The sequence below is a fragment of the Tachypleus tridentatus genome, chromosome 4 (genome assembly GCF_004210375.1).
Source record: "Tachypleus tridentatus isolate NWPU-2018 chromosome 4, ASM421037v1, whole genome shotgun sequence".
Classification (NCBI taxonomy): domain Eukaryota; kingdom Metazoa; phylum Arthropoda; class Merostomata; order Xiphosura; family Limulidae; genus Tachypleus; species Tachypleus tridentatus.
Window position 1 is genome coordinate 72,031,854 of NC_134828.1, and position 19,505 is coordinate 72,051,358.

Consider the following 19,505-nt stretch of genomic DNA (forward strand, 5'->3'; position numbering starts at 1 on the left):
TTAAAAATAAACGTCAAAATTCTGCACTATCTGAACATGCAAGTTTATTTGTTTTTAAATTTCGTGCAAAGTTACACGAGGGCCATCTGCGCTAGCTGTACCTAATTTCGCATTGTAAGACTAGAGGGAAGGCAGCTAGTCATCACCACCCGTCGCCAACTCTTGGGTTACTTTTTTACCAATGAATAGTGGGATTGAACGACACTTATAACCCCCGCACCGATTACGTGTCGAGTGCCTTAATCAACTTGTCATGCCGTGCCGAACTTCTGACTTAAACTGGTCGTATTATTCAGTAGGGAAAAATGTTATTTTTAAGTTAAATCGAATATTATGACAGTTAAACTATTAAAGAAACTATAAAAATAATGATACAGGGTAAGAAATAATTATCAGATCTTTAATAAGGAATGAAAAATCATAAAGTATGTAAATACCGTGTTCTTTTTTTAAATATATAACTAAGTAGTCACGTGAATAATTACTTTTATAAATAGTTAATGGTTGTACACGATTTGTTTTTTCACATTCTTGTGGGTGAAATGAGTCGATATCGAAATATGTAAAGTTTTTTTAAAAGATTTTTGAACCCGGCGTGGCCAGGTGGTTAAAGCACTTGACTCGTAATTCGAGGGTCACGGGTTCGAATCCCCATCACACTAAACATTCTCGCCCTTTCAGCCGTGGGGGCGTTATGACGTGACAGTCAATCTCACTATTCGTTGGTAAAAGAGTAGTCCAAGAGCTGGTGTGGGTAGTGATGACTAGCTGCCTTCCCTCCAGTTTTACACTGCTTAGTTAGGAACGGCTAGTGCAGATAGCCCACGAGTAGCTTTGCGCGAAATTCAAAAACAAACAAACAAACAAAGCTAAAATGTGTTACGCTTGTGACGTCACTACCAGACAAAGTTACGCCTATTCGAAATCTAATTTCCACATCTGGGTTTCAGGTACTAGTGTTTCAGCAGCAACGCTAGGGCCATAGTAGTAGATTTATCATAAAACAGATGTACAATGGAACTAATTTTATTCTTGTACATATACATTCATTTGTAACTCCTCATTTGAGAACTTTGGAGAAAAATGAATTTGCAGGTATGCACACACAACATAGTTTGGTTTTTATATTTTAAAAGTTTTGTTTTTCTTCACTTCACAAAGGCACGATGTGCGTTTATCAACTGAAACAAAAATATTTTGTCATGAATAACACCTGAATAAAATCCTTCGAAGTTAAACGTTGTACAGGTAAACTGAATTTTCCTTGCTACAGCTGTGGCAATATATTAAGTGCAGTTTTATTCACTTGTTGTCAGACTTGCATTAAATTATCTAAAAGATGGACACATATAGACGTCTATACACTCTTTTGAACAATAACACAAAAATGCCTAACCTATAATGCATCACAAAAAAAAAAGTTTGTTTGAAATTAAGCACAAAAGTTACACAATAAGTTATCCGTGCTCTGCCTACCAAAGTGACACAGTAGTACCATGTGATCGTTAAAAATAAATAACAATTATATAAAAAGTTAAAAACAACATGACTTTTCATAGTGGAACTTGAAGCACGGATTCGAGGAATGAAAAAAATGTTGTTTATAACTCAAATAATAATTAATTGCCCTCCAGTGGCTCAGCGGCATGTCTGCGGACTTAAAACGCTAAAAAATCTGGGTTTCGATACCCGTGGTGGGCAGAGCACAGATAGCCCATTGTGCAGCTTTGTGCTTAATTCAAAACAAACAAACAAAAATTAATTATATTCTGAATGTTTCAGCATCAAGCCTTTTTCAGCAGCAATACACAATCAGACGCATTGTTTCAGCTGTGAAGCAACATAAAACTTTATTTTATTTGGAAGAACATAATTATCACATGTATTGTTTTGGATTTATCTTCTCTCATAGTGAAAATAAAATCGTGCAAAAATCGAAGTTTTCTAGCTCATTGAATTTTTTTAATATTTAATATATCGCAAAACGTGCTTAAAATGAATTATATTGTTTCAGCTTTATCTTATTTGGAAGAAATATAAATAACCAGACACATTGTTACAGCTTCATCTTATTTGGAAGAAACATAACTAACAAGACATTGTTACAGCTTCATTTTATTTGAAAGAAGCATAAATAACCCGACTCATTGTTTCAGCTTTATCTTATTTGGAAGAAACATAAATAACCAGTCACATTATTTCAGCTTTATCTAATTTGGAAGAAACATAAATAACCAGACTCATTGTTTCAGCTTTAACTTACTTGGAAGAAGCATAAATAACCCGACTCATTGTTTCAGCTTTATCTTATTTGGAAGAAATATAAATAACCAGTCACATTATTTATGCTTTATCTAATTTGGAAGAAACATAAATAACCAGACTCATTGTTTCAGCTTTATCTTACTTGGAAGAAGCATAAATAACCCGACTCATTGTTTCAGCTTTATCTTATTTGAAAGAAACATAAATAACCAGACACATTATTTTAACTTTATCTCATTTAGAAGAAACATAAATAACCAGACACATTGTTACAGCTTCATCTTATTTGGAAGAAACATAACTAACGAGACATTGTTACAGCTTCATTTTATTTGAAGGAAACATAAATAACCCGACTCTTTGTTTCAACTTTATCTTATTTGAAAGAAACATAAATAACCAGACACATTATTTCAACTTTATCTTATTTAGAAGAAACATAAATAACCAGTCACGTTATTTCAGCTTTACCTAATTTGGAAGAAACATAAATAACCAGACACATTGTTTCAACTTTATCTTATTTAAAGGAAACATAAATAACCAGTCACATTATTTCAGCTTTATCTAATTTGGAAGAAACATAACAAAGGAGACATATTGTCGCAGTTTCATCTTATTTGGAAGAAACACATATAACCAGACACGTTGTTTCATCTTTATCTTATTTGGAAGAAACATAAATAACCGGACAGTTGTTGTCTCCTACTCCATTTTAGGCATATGCAAATGAACAACATTCCACTGTTATAGTGGGAGCACAGATAAATCATACTGTGCTTCCGATAGAGTCTTTCTCCAACCATGTAAAGAGTCTTTTGCCATCTATTGATAAGCAAGTTAACAAGTCAGCATATACTCCTATCTCTGCCCCCACCATTCCTTCCAGTATCTGCCCAGGTCCGCTTCCTTTGACCTCAGCTTCTAGCGTCTACTTGAGTCCACTTTTTTCGGCCCCATAATGTATAATGATCATTTGTTCACACCATCAGTCTCTGGAATCTCTGTCAGTTGGCCTGTTCACTCGATCAAGTTCAGATTCATGGAGGTCGACAGGCCTCCTTCTAATAAAGAAAGACGACGTAGTCGTAAACCAAAGAGTTCTCCTGCATCATAGTGATCACTTTCAATTATAGTTCTGTTCTAATTTAGATGACATTAGGCCTTGATTAATTCCTGTCATTCTATGTGTCTTTCCATACAGGAAACATTTCTGAAACCTACCAATACAGTCATCTTTTGGCAGTTTTTCTTTATACCAGTATAATAGGTTGTCTGATGAACGAGTGCCTAAAGGGGTGGTATTATCTGTAGACCATCATGTGCCTATTTTGTCTTTGCAGCTCAATACACCCTTAAAGATTGTAGCCATCCGTGTTTCTTCGTGTTGTGTCATTTTCTCTCTCCTGGAGAGACTTATGATCAATTAAACCTTGATGTTCTAGTTGTACAGTTGTCGTCTTCCTTTTGGATTTGGGGGATTTTAATGGACACAATTTCCTCTGAGGTAGTTCTGATATTGATGAGAAGGGTGACTTCATGGAATGTATAGTCTTAGATTACAACCTTACTCTCTTCAGTACTGGTTCTTATTCTTATTTTCATGCACCTAGTCAGTCTTTTCCTGCCATTGATCTATCTAGCTGCTCCTCTTTACTTTTATCTCGCTTTTCTTGGAGAGTAGATAATGATCCACAGAGCAGTGATCATTTTCCTATAGTTTTGAGAGAGATTGGCCGTGGTCAATGCCACTCTACCCCTGTTCCTCAGTGGAAATTGGACCAGGCCTACTGGCCCTCTTTCATTGCTCTCTCGGAACTTGATCTTGCTTTCGTCTGTAAGCCATCGATGGATGACTGTGGCAGCAGTGACTGACTGTATTCTCCAGGCAGCTGCTCAATCTATTCCTTAAAACCTAGACACGTTTTCTACAGTATTCTCGTCTATGGTCGAGTACTACCTACTAGGATATTCATCAATAACTGGCACATGTTTCTTTATTCGTATCTAGTTGTTTTTATTCTGGATACCAGACCTTGTCAGTATTCGGTGGAACGATCTTGCTGATAACGCGGGTATGTCCGTCTACTCTGCTGCCATCACAGCCGTGTCTATCCCGTACATGGACTACAGTCCTGTGTTGAAGACTCGACTTCGCGCCAGTTGGCAGTCGACTTGGACTAAGCAACATCGTAACAATCTTTTTTTCAAACCAAACTTTCTCTTCTTCATTGGCAATATTGTTTTCGCAATGATCGGAAGGAGGAAGTTGTCCTAGTTAGGCTACGCATTAGTCACAGTTTTTAACACGAGGTCTTCTTTTATCTGAAACTGATTCATCAGAGTGTGGTCAATGTGACACTCAAGTTACCGTCGTGCTCTCGTTACGACTCTGAGCGACGTCATCATTTTAGACAAGTGTTTTCTGAAGGTCTAGCCGGATATTAGATGATGTCATTCGCAATGGTAACTCTGTTCAACTTACTTTTTACGAGCCATTGGCCTTTTTAATTCTATCTTTAATCTGAATTTTTGGACATTGTTTCGTTTTACCTCAATTTATTATTATATTTAATAAAAAAAAATTTCTTTTACATTTCTTCGTTTTACCTCAATTTATTATTATATTTAATAAAAAAAAAATTCTTTTACATTTCTTACCGGTTTTTTTGAGCAGATAGCTTAGTTGCTTTGCGCCAACAAAAGGCAACTAAACAGTTTCCTGCGCTGGTTGATGTTCACTAAAATGCAACTAATAAGATAAATACAGTATTTGACTGACCCCTGCCATACAGTGTAATGATGTTAACAGATATAATTTCTTACTTGAATAAAGCAGAATTTATCGGGTTTTGAATTCGAAATAAAATAATAAATGTATTTATTTTTCACTGCACTGTAAAAGTTCAATATATAATACCTCCAGCCAAGCGCGGCCTAATGAAGCAGACTGTGGAGCTAAGATGCAGTTGTTCATATTCTGTTAATGACAAAACGACCCTCCGCGCTTTGACATCATATGATATGCTTTATAAGTAGAGCGGTCAAATCCATACATCCAATAAGAATAACTAACGAGTTGGTGGCGTTGACTAGTTACACTACTTTTAGTCAGTAATTAAAAATTAAGTGTTATGAGAGAAAATAAACCTCTTGTAGCTTTGAGCAAAATCGAAGAAACAAATAAATAAATGTGCTACTTGTATATCACATGGTTAATTCTGTTTGTAGGTTATAACTCATGTTTAAGACTAGTGCAGATGTGTCTGTCTCTTTATGTGGTCAGTATACTAGATATGTGATTAATTAACTGCTTACAATTTCTTACGTGATGGACATGTACAAAACCAGATGTGAAGAAAACTGTACTTTGATTTTCCGTTAATGTGTCTAGTTTATTGAAATGACTGGGCTTATTACGGACTGGTGGTCAGGGCGCTTAACTCACAACCTGCAGATCTCTTAGCCACTGGAGAGCCAAAGTGAAACAATTATGTTTCATTTCGTGGTTCAATTTGACTTATTCACATTCTGTATGCACTTAACTTTCTCTCCTGTATACAAGTATCACACAGTGGAATACCGATATTATATAACGTAGTTTCGTATAATATATATATGTATTAAAACTTCTAGTTTTATTGCCAGAACATGATAAATATGGTGTTCAGCATGTGTTGATTAAGACTAGAGCTACTTTATTGTGCATCCAATAACTCTGAGAGCGAGGATATTTTACAGCCGTCAAATGAAGCAGAGATACTTTTTGACTACTCTGACGCAGCTTGAGATTAGTTATCTATAAAGAGAGCATTGTTATAACTTGTTTTCCATTAAACGTGTTCTTTTATATTATACTATAAAAATCATTCAAATTACTGTCCAGGTAAGGAAAGCATTTTTTTTTTCTTAACGTTTGTTACAGGTTATTATCAGTGTTCCTTGTATTTGTAGGTCTAATTTCACAAACAATTTTTTTACTTTCAACAGAGATTCTCACTAATGTTACTACGACTAACGTAGAACTAAACGTACTCGTACAATTTTACGGCTAATTGACCGAGTACCTTAATATACAGTTTTTTGTTTTGTTTTTTTAATTTAGCGCAAAGCTACACGAGGGCTATCTGCGCTAGCCGTGCCTAATTCAGTAGTATAAGACTAGAGGGAATGCAGCTAGTCATCAACACCAACCGCCAACTCTTGGGCTACTCTTTTACCAACAAATAGTGGGATTGACTATCACATTATAACGCTCCCATGGCTGAAAGAGCGAGCATGTTTGGCGCGACGGGGATTCGAACCCGCCGCCCTCAGATTACGGGTCGAACGTCTTAACCCATCTGACCATACCGCTTAATATACAGAATAACTGACATTAATATGAATACGGAATACTTCACTAACTGCTCAAGTTTTCTCAACCCAAACGAGCCGTTTTTGCATATATATTAATCATAAATTTAGTCCCGAATACATGTACTTCAGCTTGTAATAAATAAACTTTTTCATTTTATGCCTGAGTATAAGTATTGAAATTTGTTTTCTATAAAAGAGAGAAAGGAATGAAAATAAACAATGATTGTTTTATAACGTGAAGTGAGGCAACTTACATCATTATACCAATATTCAAACTATTCCTATAAGACAATTAGCAGAAATACAAGATATATAGATGAATGATAGCCTATCAATAAATAGGACATATAACTTGAAAAATATACGTTGTAAAATGTTATAATACATATATATATATATAATTTTTTCATGCGATAAATTTCGTACAGTAGTCCTTATTTCTTTTACCTTCCTTTTAAATCTTAATCACTAGAGTATGCACACAAGCAAAATATTCACACGAGGGGGCGTTTTAACGACTAGAATATCTTATCATTCGCAGTATCACCATCAGAAGTGTATCGTTGCTCTATAATTGACAGACAGATTTAGTTATTAATTATTTTGACTGAAATTAAATAATGTGAAAACGGTTTGTTACGTAATTAGTTTTTATAAAACTAGGCTCGAAGAGAAATCACGGAGAGGTAATATCGGACTTATAAATAATGTTTAGTAATTGTACGGTAATCAATAAAACTTGTATTTTGGAAGTTATTTATTGGTACTCAGTTATAACTTTTAAAGAAACTCTGTGGTAATTATTATACTGTATTATTAGTATATATTATAAAACTGTAATAGTATAGTTATAACCCAATCGCTTTTGAAAGATTGTCTCTTCTTCATCAGGGTCACATCTTTAATTGTACCTAAATCTTTTCGTAAGTTATATTCTTAACTAAGTGATGTGAATTATTTTGCTGAGATTGTCTAACGTATTATTTATAGCAACATTGCCAAGTTAATGTAAGTTGTAACTTAGTTTTTCACACCGAGTTGACTTATTTTTAACGTAGAAAAGTCGGGAATTGGGGGTGTGAATGGTATGATGTTAATAGGAATACTGATAAATTTGTGATGTAAAGATGTAAAAACTAAGTCTAAGTCATGATACTAAGTCCTGTTTATAGCAACACTGTATTCCTTCACTTGAGTATTTATTGTTAATAATGATGTTTTTTATTATAACAATGTTAACAGAATAATCCACATACAAATATAGTTTAGTAATTATTAATAATAGCTCTACAGAATTGGTAAATGAAAATAATATACAATTTAAGAAAGGGGGGTCTATCGGTCCACCTAAGATTCCCTGTTCACTTAATTCATAAAGAAACAAATTATAATTTTCTCTTATTACTGAAACAATTGTAAAGTCTTCCATTAAACCCCTTTTAGTTTCAGCCTTCCATTAAACTCTTGTTAGTTTCAAAAGTGTTGTTTTTCAAGTCATTTTTTGGTACTAGTTAAAATACTGGACTTTAGCCAGTAGAATGACAAATCTGATGAAAGCTGAACCAAAGACTGATAATAGCAAAAGTTTATTTAATTTGGAATGTGTTATATTTTGCTTGAATAATTAGTATTTCAAGACTATTATTCTTAATTTGTGTAAATATGTATATATCGAACTATAAGGGCTGCTTCAGTTTTTTTCTTCTCTCAGTGCTGTGATAACTGAACTGAAATAGATCTGTCACTTGAAAGAACATGCACTTTGATAAGAATTACTTATATTCTGCAGTTTGTGGCAAGTACAATTATGAAGATTAATGAAAATAAATTGGCTAGGATGATAATTTTAAAATGAAAAACTGTTGTGAATTTATATATATGTCACTAAAAAATAAGAGATGCAAATGTGTGTATTTGTAACTTGTGATCTATATCTTGTTAAAAAAAGCAGTTAGGATGAAGAAGTTGTTGAAAAGTAATTTATAAATATACAGCTACTCAAGAATTGGTTAGGTAGTATTTTTAGTTGCAAACACTGAAAGCTGGCATGTTGAATGTCATATATCCTCTACAATGAAGTTTGTGTTGACATTAGAATGATTCAAATGTTAATTTCATTGAAGAACCATTGTTTGAGAAGAAATTATCATTAGTTTAATAAAGATATTTGTAAGTAATAAGATTATAAACTGTACAACAAGCCAGGGGGCCTTATACTTGTATGTAAAGAATGCTTTGTGAATAGCAAATTATCTACTTTGAAACTGAAATAAGATTGTAAACCTTAGATTAAAACATTTATAACTCATTATTAATATATGTATCAGAGTACAATTATTGTATTACACAAACATAAGGCACTTTTTTGTACTTGTTTTAATATTCATTTCAAGTACATTGTTTATGAAAGATTTCATATAGATATAATTCAGCATATTGAAATAAAGTATTGGCATTGCTGTTCAGAGATTTAAGATTGGATAGCTGTCCTACATGCATACACTATAACTAAACTGACATGATGACATTAAAATTAAGTTGAAATTTTTAGAGTATTTCAGATCCACTATATCATCAAAATCTACTAATAATGTATTGAACATAAACAAAGCAGGGCTGATAAACACACAAACTGATGTCTTCCATCATTAGTAGAAAATTATGAATGAAGTGAAAGAATACCAGCCTGGAATTGGATTTGAACACAACAATTTATAAAATCTTTCTCAGCATAAATTTATAAAAATATGCAACAGAAGTCAAGTAATATATAAGGACCTTATATGACTCAATATTTCAGAAGTAATTTCTCCCTATGTTACAACACTGAGTGAAGTTTGGAAAAACAGGAGAAGGAGAGACAGTGTATAAAAGTACAATGACAAGTCATCAATTATATCTCTATTTGAATTAATAAAATAAATTTAGATATAAATGAAAATTTGCTGTTTAATTTTGTGTTACAACTGATTGAATCACTGTTTACTTTCTTTTCAAAGCAGTAATTTTAAATGGCTTTACTAATTTAAAGACGTTAACTAATCATTGATGTTTACTACAGATCAAGACGATTATATCAAAGTATGTGGCAAAATGTCTTTAACAGTCTATAGTAAATAAATTTTGAGATTTTTCTTGCTATAGTCTTCCATTATATTTTGTAGACAATATGTAAGGCTGGATGGATATTTATTATATTGAGGAAGTTCAAATTAATTAAAAACTTCTTTTATTGGAAGTAAATTATATGCTTTTCTTTAGAGCTGGGCAGTTAACTCTGTTAATTGATATAATAATTTACTTATGAGCATCAATTAAATCAATTAATGTCATGAAATAATGAATTAATAAATATTACAATAAAGCAGGTATTGTTGGAAATATAATCAATTAATTTTATCTAGTATTTCCAGCTGTTATTGTTTTGGGTGATTAATACTATACAAGTCTTTGTTGGAGTAATCACTCAAGAAGCCCATTAATTAATTGAGTATTAAATTCCACTGACTGCCCATTTTTGTTTCAACTGTGGTAAATAGTAAGTGAGTAAAGAGCCTGAAAAGTTTGATTTTTGCTTCAGAAATTTTCAATGTTCTACAGCCCTGCTGTAGCTATAGAAAAAAAAAGTCAATCTCAAGCCTCTCCTTATTCAGTGTATATGTGATTTCTATGATGATAACACTTCCTTTTTTGAAAGGATAAAAACTGTACACAATCTTATGAGATTTTGTTAAAGCTTTTTTGCAAAATTACAAATACCTTCCTACTCAAACTGATGAATTAGGTCTTTTTACCATTGGTATTTTCTTTGTACCATTTCTTCTCTTATACAAGTAGCAACTTGTTTCTGTAAATCAATATCAAATTTCTTTAACATTGTACTTAAGTAAAGCTATAAAGGATGTATAACACTGAGGAAAAATATTTGCTGATTTTGAGTTTTATTACAAGTGAGATTAATTAACTTATTTAAAGTGTTTTGCTGGACTTAATGTGTTTTTAGTTTTCATGTGCTCTGGTCTGTTTTTACTTTTGAGTTAAAATGTATGTTTTTATCTGTTAATGGAATAGATTTCTTTGTAAGCACAATGAATCGACATCAAGTTTTAACTGGGGCTGTTAATGCAGGAGCTCACTGTTATGCAGTTGGATCTGTTGAAGGTGTTCCTTTTACTGTAAGTAAAAAAAAAACATTGTAGACATATATATATATATATATATATATATAAAAGTATGTTTCCAATAATGTAAATGGAAAAAAATAATTAAAAAATGATGCTTCCATAAAAAGATCCGTTTTCAATTAAAAGCAATAAATGTTAATTTTACACAATAAATAATTATTAAAAACAGCAACTTGCCCTAAAAGACTACATATGTTTGATATTTATGGCAATATTCTCATGAGTAACAGAAATGAAATTGTTAAACAATTACAGGTTCAGCAATGAAGTCTCCCCATCCTATTTTGTGTGAATTATTTATGTTTAATTTTGAAATGAGGATGTTTAAAATATCTGAAATGAAACCTTTAATGTGGTTAAGGTGTGTAGATGACATCTTTAGTATGGCAGAATGACACTGGGACTTTATCAGAATTTGAAAAATACCTTAATTTGATCAGTGCTACTGTCAACTTTACATTAGGTATGGAAAAAAAGGGTTAGCTAAATTTTTTTGATATGACTGTCAGATAGGGCAATAGTCATCTCAACTTCTGTTTACAGAGTCATTTTCTCTTGTGGTACCACCAAATACTAAATAGTGATACCTATGGATACAAAAAAACTATCAGCATTTACCACATTTGTGTTTAGAACCCTAAAAATGTGCACTTGTAATTGTGATGTGAAAGCTGAGTTAGATTTACAAAATAATGTAGCCAGAAAAAAGGAATATGAACCCCAAATTATTGATAGATGGCACCATAAACATATCAATAAATTGAAAATGTTAACATGTTCAAGGCTAGAAGGAAAATGTAAAGTAGATAACATAAATGTTTCTTTACTATATGTTCAAGGCTTATCTACAGAAACAAGCAATATAAAAAAAAATAAAACAACCAAAATGCATTGTAACATTGTGTTGTAAATTAGTCTCATGAGTACAAACGATAGAAAAAATTAATAGGTGTGAGATTTATAGAATTCCATGCATCTGTAGTCAGCTTTGTATTTGCTAAATGTGTAGAAATTTAAAATGCAGGTTTAAGGAACATAAAAATTTAGTAAGAAGATGTAAGGTGAATGAACTGATATTAACAGAATATGTAGCACAAACACCTCATGTTAGACTAAAACAACAGTGAGTTAATAACAGATATAATTTAAAATAGAACTAAATACAAGAGAAACTATTGAAATTGAATAAAAAAAATATTGTAGGAAACAAGGAAGATGTTCCAGGTATGGAAATTATAAAGTACTGGATAGGTGTGTTATAACTCTGAATAGTTTGAATCCAAATTACATTTTAATATCGAAATATTATGTGGGAAAACAAGTTCCAACCTGACTTCTGCTATTACTGCAGAAGATACTGTCATGTAGACACCAAAACTTGTAGTCTTTTAGGGCAAGTCACTGTTTTTAATTATTTGTTGTGTAAGATTTTAACATTGTATTGCTTTTAATAGTAAATAGGAAAAAATATAGTTGAAATGGTGACAATATGAGATGTATGTTTCTGTTAATGTTTATAAACTGAAAAGTTAAATACTATAGCTCTATAAAAAAAAATGAAGATGAAATATAACATTAAAGACTTAGTCATACACAGGAATTTGAATATTAATATTGCTACTATTGATGTTCAAAATATTAAAAAATATTTAAAGTATTTTTTTAAAGCACTGATATGAAGCAGTGAAATATAAATATAATAGGTATAATCTAAATGTAGCACCACTGTTCTGTGCAATTCAGTCAGATCTCAACTTGAATTAGTTAGGAACATCTTGCAATACATTTCAGTTTGTGTATCAAAACATTAGGCTCCCAAATTTAAGTTGCAATCCAATTACAGTGTATACATTAAGATATTTTCTTTTACTAAAAAATAATGTTTCTGGTATAACTTGTATACATTTATTATTATCACAATTGTGTAGTATGTTTCTTACTATGGTTGTGTTCTTGTGGGTGTTAGTTTTCTAACATGTTTCCATATTGTTTATAGAACTTGAGAATTCAAGTTATCATGCATGCTTGTATGAAGTATTATTGTGTTATAGAAGTCTTTCTTTCATTAGGCATATGCAGCAGGTTGTAATGTTGTGATTATTGCCAGTAATTTTCAACGAACACAGATTATTCCTGGAGTTCATTATGGAAATGTCCAAGTTGGATGTTTGGATTGTTCTACTGATATTGGAAAAGTATGCATTTTTCTGTATGTAATATACATGTGTTGCTGTACAAGTTAGTTTTCTAAATATATTTCTAAAGTATTTGTTTATTATTAAATGGTAAAGGTGTTTCAATGACAACCAGTTGCCATTCATTTTAAAGAGCCCAGCAGTAGCAAATTTAATTATTCTACAGATATATAATAAATAAGTGCACTGGAATTCCATATGTCTGTACACTGAGTGAGACACAAGTCCTCAGATAAATGAGGAAAATACATCAATAGAATACAGAAAACAGTTTAGTAAAATATATTTTATTGAAGATTTCTACAGTAGTTACAAAGAGAGAAGAATGCTTTGAAATTACATAATTTTATTAAAATCAAATAGCATACACACCTACAAAACTTTCAAAGAAAGGTGTATCTCAATAACTTTTTCTGTGTATATACTGCCAGAGCTGGTGCTGTTTGACAAAGTAGTACATACAGTGTGCCTTTTACTGTTTTTCTATGTGGTGTTCATGTGTATTAGTCTGAATTAGAAATGGAAGAGTTAAACATGGTGGGTAGACTTGAGGCAGATAATTGACACTGTAGCTAAACAAAGTTTTACTGTTCAACTTCTACAGCAGCTTATACATGTGGAAAAAGGGTGGTAGTTCTTGCTTATGTCATGATTTAATACATGTTTTGAATTTTGTGAATAACACCAACCTTGATTGAAAAGGATCAAGAAAACATTGTAATGATTTTGAAAAGTTTAATTTTGTCTTGTAAGTAATGTGATCATTGAGAAAAGTCTGGTAATAAAGTTTAAAAGTTTCTGCTGTTAGCAAACCCCTTTATGCTCATTGTTTTTTTCACATGTAAGAAAAGTTGCAACAGTGCATTTAGAGAGATGTAAAATGCAATAATTTATTTCTTTAAGGTAGAGAACATATTGCTTTAGGAAGTATATGCATCTTGTTGTCTTTATAACTTGTGGATGTTCTTCAGTGGCTAGTTATTCTTGTATGTTGCCTTGACTTTCATGTCCATTGTTGGCTGGCCCTTGGAAACAACTTGGTCAGTGAAACTTTAAACAGTGTTTATTGCTAATGTGTATTTTTATTCATTATGGAGTTCTTTGTAGTATTTTATTTTTCCTAATAACATAGATTAAGGTTATAAAAGAGTGTGGATTTTAGTTTAGATGGTTTATTGCCATTTGAAGTAAGCTGTTATTTGCACAATACTGTTGAAAGAGAAACTTCTAAATTATACTTGTCGAATACATTCTTACAACTATAATATATGAACTTGATAAGAGGTTATGGTTCTCTTGACTAGTCTGGTTAAAGAACCAAAAAATTAGTTCAAGTTCTGGTTTAAAAAGGTATTGCAATGAAGTGATCTAAAAACTACTTCATTAGTGAAAGTCTAAATAATTCTAGATATTGCACAATTGTGAAGTCAGGAATTTAGTTTACTTGTGAATACATGATATATACTTGTTTAAGAGACATGTTTTGAAACCTGGGATTATAAAGTTGTTTTATTTGGCAGAAAAAAGGTTTTTTCATTTCTGGATAACTGTGAAGAAGCAGTCAGCAAATACAGATATTGTTTGTAAATTTGTTTCTAGTGTACAACAATCTGTACTTTTAATACAGTTTGTGTTAAACATTTTGTTCATTAGACTTAAGTGATTTCTTGTTGTTTTACATGTAGTATTTTATTTCATTGCTGTTTTTAACCCAGAAACAAGCCTATCAGTTAATGGAGTATTTTTAGTTCTTTTGTTGGTTGGCTTAAAAAAGGTTGATTTAGAACATCTAAATTACAGGGTGAAAGGACATGCAAACTAGTTTAGCATTTTCTAGCTCAAGTTTTTCAAATAATGGTATAGATGGACAGTTATTATTCATTGCAAGCTTTCAAGCACAAATTTGCATTTTTTTTTGTTAATGGTGAGATGGGGCACTTTGTTGATTTTGGGAAAATAATTCTGTATAGTGTGATGTACTAAATTTCATGGGTACATTAAAGTTGAGACTTCTGATCACACAACAGAAAATAATCCAGACCATTGATCATTCTGGATCTGAGAAAGATTGAGTTTTTGATGGTGATGTTTGATATAATCAAATATAAAAGCATACAATTTTGAAAAGGTGGGGCAAAGGTATACAGTCTCTTTTGTTACACTTGTTAACACTGTTTTAGAAAGGAAAAATTACAAATTTATATTTTAAAAAATGTTGACCCTCAAGTTTCAGAAATTTTGTTTTACACAGATCCATGTTCCACATTTAATATTTCAACAGATTTTGTCTGAGAAAAGATACCATATGGATACTAAATTTTACATTCTCAAAGTTGTACAACTAACAGTAATAAAACATCAGTTCTTTGAAAAGGCAGAATCTCAGAACATTTCAAAATATTGTTTTGTTTGTTTATCTTCATAATATTAATTATTTTTCTGCTAATAAACCTTCATAGTGTAAGTGAAATGTCATTATTTAAAAAGGATTTAATTCTTTTTACTATATTTAGGTGTGCTATGCAAGGCTTAAGAAATATTTCTGTATCATTATTTTACAGATTGCTGCAGCATATGGTAAACAGGTCTATATATTTGAACCAACTCCATTGTTAAATGCAAATTCATCTCATGTAAGTCTAAAGAGTTTAAAATGCTGGTATAAACTTGTAAGAAGTAGTTATTGTTCAAGATGTATGTAATCTTTTTTATAGTACAGGAAACATTATTTTGCTTTTGATACATTGTTTTATGAATAAATAATAATTATTCAAACTGTATTTTCAACCTTATGTTTTAAGAATAAAAAGATTGGAATTTTTTATACTATGTTAAATATGAATATTAGCAAGTTTCTATGAATGTATTTATGGAGACTTTTTTTAATCTCATTAATCAATATGTTAAATTGGTCATTAATCTTTATCATTAGGATTAGTACCTGAGATTAACTTCATAAAGAAATGCAAGTATTTAAAATTAATCTCCTAACTTCAATTTTATTTAACTTATTTGAAATTTTAAAATCCATCACCATATTTTTAATTTGTGCAATAATACAAAACTTCCTGGCTAGTGTAAGTAAATGTGTACTCTACTTAGATTTACTATGGTGGGAGCAAATCTAAGTATACATATATTTAATGCAAGTTAAGTATATCATCTTAGTCAGTTGTGTTCATTAACACCTTGCAAGCAGTTCTTAATTGATGGCTTAAGTGTTGTTATTAACATAAGTGATTTACGTTATCAAAGTACTTGCATGTTAGGCTTACTAAGCTGCTATGTTTTCAATAAAATCTATTGCAGGGTTAACCCTTTTGCAGTGGGTTTATTATAGCAAATGCGACACTGCATACACATTTATACAGGTTTAGCACTTATAATGTAACTTTTGAAGCAGTATGTATATCTTTACAAATTTTGCTGGACTTTAAATAAAGATTGACCATATTTTGTACATAAAAAATCAGGTTTTTTAATGAAGTATTTTTACTAAAGATATGTTTATGAATATATTGAGTGTTTTGTTACTAATCTGAGTATGAAATGATTTTTGTGTTATAATTAAAAACTATTCTTTATCCCCAAACCTCAAGTATTTGTGTAATCTCTAAAACCTCCTAAGTACATTTGAAATGCTTGTTTTCAGTAAGACTTTATATTTTGTTTTTCTCTCCCTGACTGTATTGGGTCTGTCAATTTGACTGATCTTGTAATCACCATAAGAAAATGAAGAAATGCATATAATTTTTTTTTTCTGTTCTAGTCTTGTAAAGTGTGTGTGTGTATATTGATCTTTCAGTTGTGTTTGGCTAACATTACAGAAGTTGCATTGATGCAGTGCATATACACTTGTGTTACCATGTCTGACAATATAAAACTGACTTAGTTTTTCCAAAGTGACCCTGGCTTGGCTGTGTTTCAGTAGACTGGCATTTTGTAATATACAATCACATTTCAATTTTTTTACATTGTGTATATAGGATATTACTATTTAGAAACAAGTTATTAAATTTATTCTTAAAATATACAACAGTAAATAAATAAATGAAGCACTTATCTATTAAGGTGCCAGTAGGAACAAATAAAAATATATTTTTATTTTTGCTTTTAGCACTTAGATTACCATTGGGTTCAGACAGCAACCATTTCTGCTGAGTGTTATGTTACTGTCATGTCATGGAACTTAGAAGGTTTGTTCATAAACTTTAAAAGTTTGGCACAAATTAACATCTTGATACAGGATTTTTTAGTTTTATATTTTCTACATTGTGCTGTGTTATTTTCCTGTTTTTGAATGTGTATTATTTATCAAGTCACCAAATATTTTTTCTAATGCGAGACAAAAATCATTCTCTTTTCATTGAAACAAGGACTTAAAAATAATATTAAATTACCACTCTTTGTATTGCACTGTAATCATAATTTTAACACATTTTGTTAGAAAATAATTTCTTAATATAAAAAATGTTATTTTTTGTTACATAATTACACAAGAACATAGAAAGTCATGCAAAGGATATTTCATGTGATTTGTTTTAAACAAGTTGTATATTAGGTCATTTTTTACACTTATCATTAATTTTATATTGTTTCTTTTTTAAAAAAACATTTTGCTAGATTAAGTTAAATGTTTTCATTCAAAAGTTGCTTGGAATGTCCAAATACATGAAGTATTTTAATTAGAATTAAAAACCTTTAAGGAACACGACTTTTGATTGGAGGAGAGATAATACAGCTATGGCATCTTGAAACTTGTACTAAGGACACAATTGAGGAAGAAGGAACTAATTTTCAGCTAGGGCAAGAGGAATATATGTTCAAGTCTGATACAGAAGAATGTTCTCAATGGGAATGTGTATGGAAGTGTAGGTGAGTGTGTAACTTTTTTATTTTTGATAAAATTTTCTTTTTGTTTTAAATTTTGTTTTGTATCAGCCTACTTGTATTAGATTTGTAGCTCATGAAGTGATAACGTGACATTACTGTTATGAGAATTTTTAGTAGTTACATGATGGTGTGCTTAGTTATACTGCTTTCTTTCAGCAAAGTATTGACTCATGTCAGTTAGATTGGTTATTTAATAAGATAAAGTACTTTAATTTAATTCTAAAAGAGGATTTGATCACTGTGCACAGTTAATGACCATACAGCATTTGTTTCTTAAAAGGAGGGAATTTAAATGGTTTATATATATTTATAGTAGTGCTTAATATTTGATCCACAGACAAGTTTGGCACCAATGGTTTATAACATATAAGACATGCATTACAGTATTTAAAGGCTGAAAAGTAGTTGAAAATAGTCTGGTTTGAACATTGATCTGTCATCTGAATGTGAGTTGTGGGGTAAGATTTACAAACAAAATGCTATTTTACATGTGACCTCTGTCCATTCCTGTCCAAGTGCTAGAACATAACCTGATACACTGACAGAAAGACAGCTTTCTACTCCTAAATGTCATATGCTCTTTTCTCTCCAAGGAACCTGGTTAATTGTTAATTAGTGGGTGACAAGGATCCTATCAAAGCTAACAATTATCAAAGTTAAGAGGTGTTTACTTGAATCACTTTTCATGCCTAAACTGAACTGAAAGAAAATGCAAAAAAGTTAAAAGAAAAATAACGTTAAGTAAGGTAGTAGAAAATGCAAACCTTCATGTACCAAACTGATAAAAAAAATTAACAATAAAACTAGGTATTTAAACTAAAATATTCCAACCAATACTGTTGATAAAAGTAACATTGAAATAATAGTGTACCTTACTTTAATACTTAACACATAAATATGAGTTGATACTTTTAAGTACTATTGTAGATTTAATGTTTATTGAACAATATAACATCAGTATAATCATGTACCAATGAAACTGTTATCCTGCTACTGTTAACTATGTATAGTAGAACTTAAACTAATGAAAGTTAAAGCTAATAGTGATCAATACAAGAAAGCAATTTATTATTACCTTAAACAATTTCTAAAGTAATTAATGTGTAATGTGAAAGATTTGAAATTATCTTTATTCTGTAAAACCTAAACCTATAATTAATAGCAAGATCACTGTTGAATTTCTCAGAGAATTGAATGAATTTTGTGTTTATCTTACAGTTGGAGAACATTGTTAATGAAAACTGAGATTATGGGCTCAGTACACAAGCTATTGTAATACAGAACAAATTTTGTTGTTTATACTGTGCACATAATGAATCCCCTCCAGTGACTGAGCATTACGTTTTATGGTTTACAATACTAAAATTTGGGTTTTGCTACTCTTATTAAGCAGAGCACAGATAATTCATTGTGCATGTTTAGCATATTAATGAACAAACAAAAGCACATAGCAAAATATATTTGCAGAGAATATAAGTACAGATTATATATTCTTAAAATACAGTAGGTAAATGTAATTTCATAACTTTAACATATAAGGAAATGTTTGACCTGAACCATACCAATGTAAAAATAAAAGTACATACTTTTAAGTTCAAAACCAACATCT

General features: G+C 30.9%; 1 protein-coding gene across 8 annotated transcripts in view; it reads left to right on the top strand.

Moving 5' to 3' along the window:
* The first annotated feature begins 7,161 nt into the window (after positions 1 to 7,161).
* LOC143249413 (dmX-like protein 2) overlaps positions 7,162 to 19,505 on the top strand; it is a 141,598-nt gene continuing 129,254 nt past the window's right edge. For 6 of the 8 annotated variants that reach the window (XR_013027774.1, XM_076499220.1, XM_076499222.1 and 3 more), the window contains exons 1-6: positions 7,162 to 7,310; positions 10,696 to 10,799; positions 12,878 to 13,003; positions 15,565 to 15,636; positions 17,121 to 17,199; positions 17,710 to 17,878. Coding sequence is in view for 6 of the 8 variants with exons in the window: in XM_076499220.1 (XP_076355335.1) it covers positions 10,713 to 10,799; positions 12,878 to 13,003; positions 15,565 to 15,636; positions 17,121 to 17,199; positions 17,710 to 17,878 (533 nt within the window). In the remaining 2 variants the exon portion in view is untranslated. Of the gene's footprint in view, positions 7,311 to 10,695; positions 10,800 to 12,877; positions 13,004 to 15,564; positions 15,637 to 17,120; positions 17,200 to 17,709; positions 17,879 to 19,505 lie in introns of those variants that run through there. The other 2 variants (XM_076499225.1, XM_076499226.1) reach the window with 2 other exon arrangements.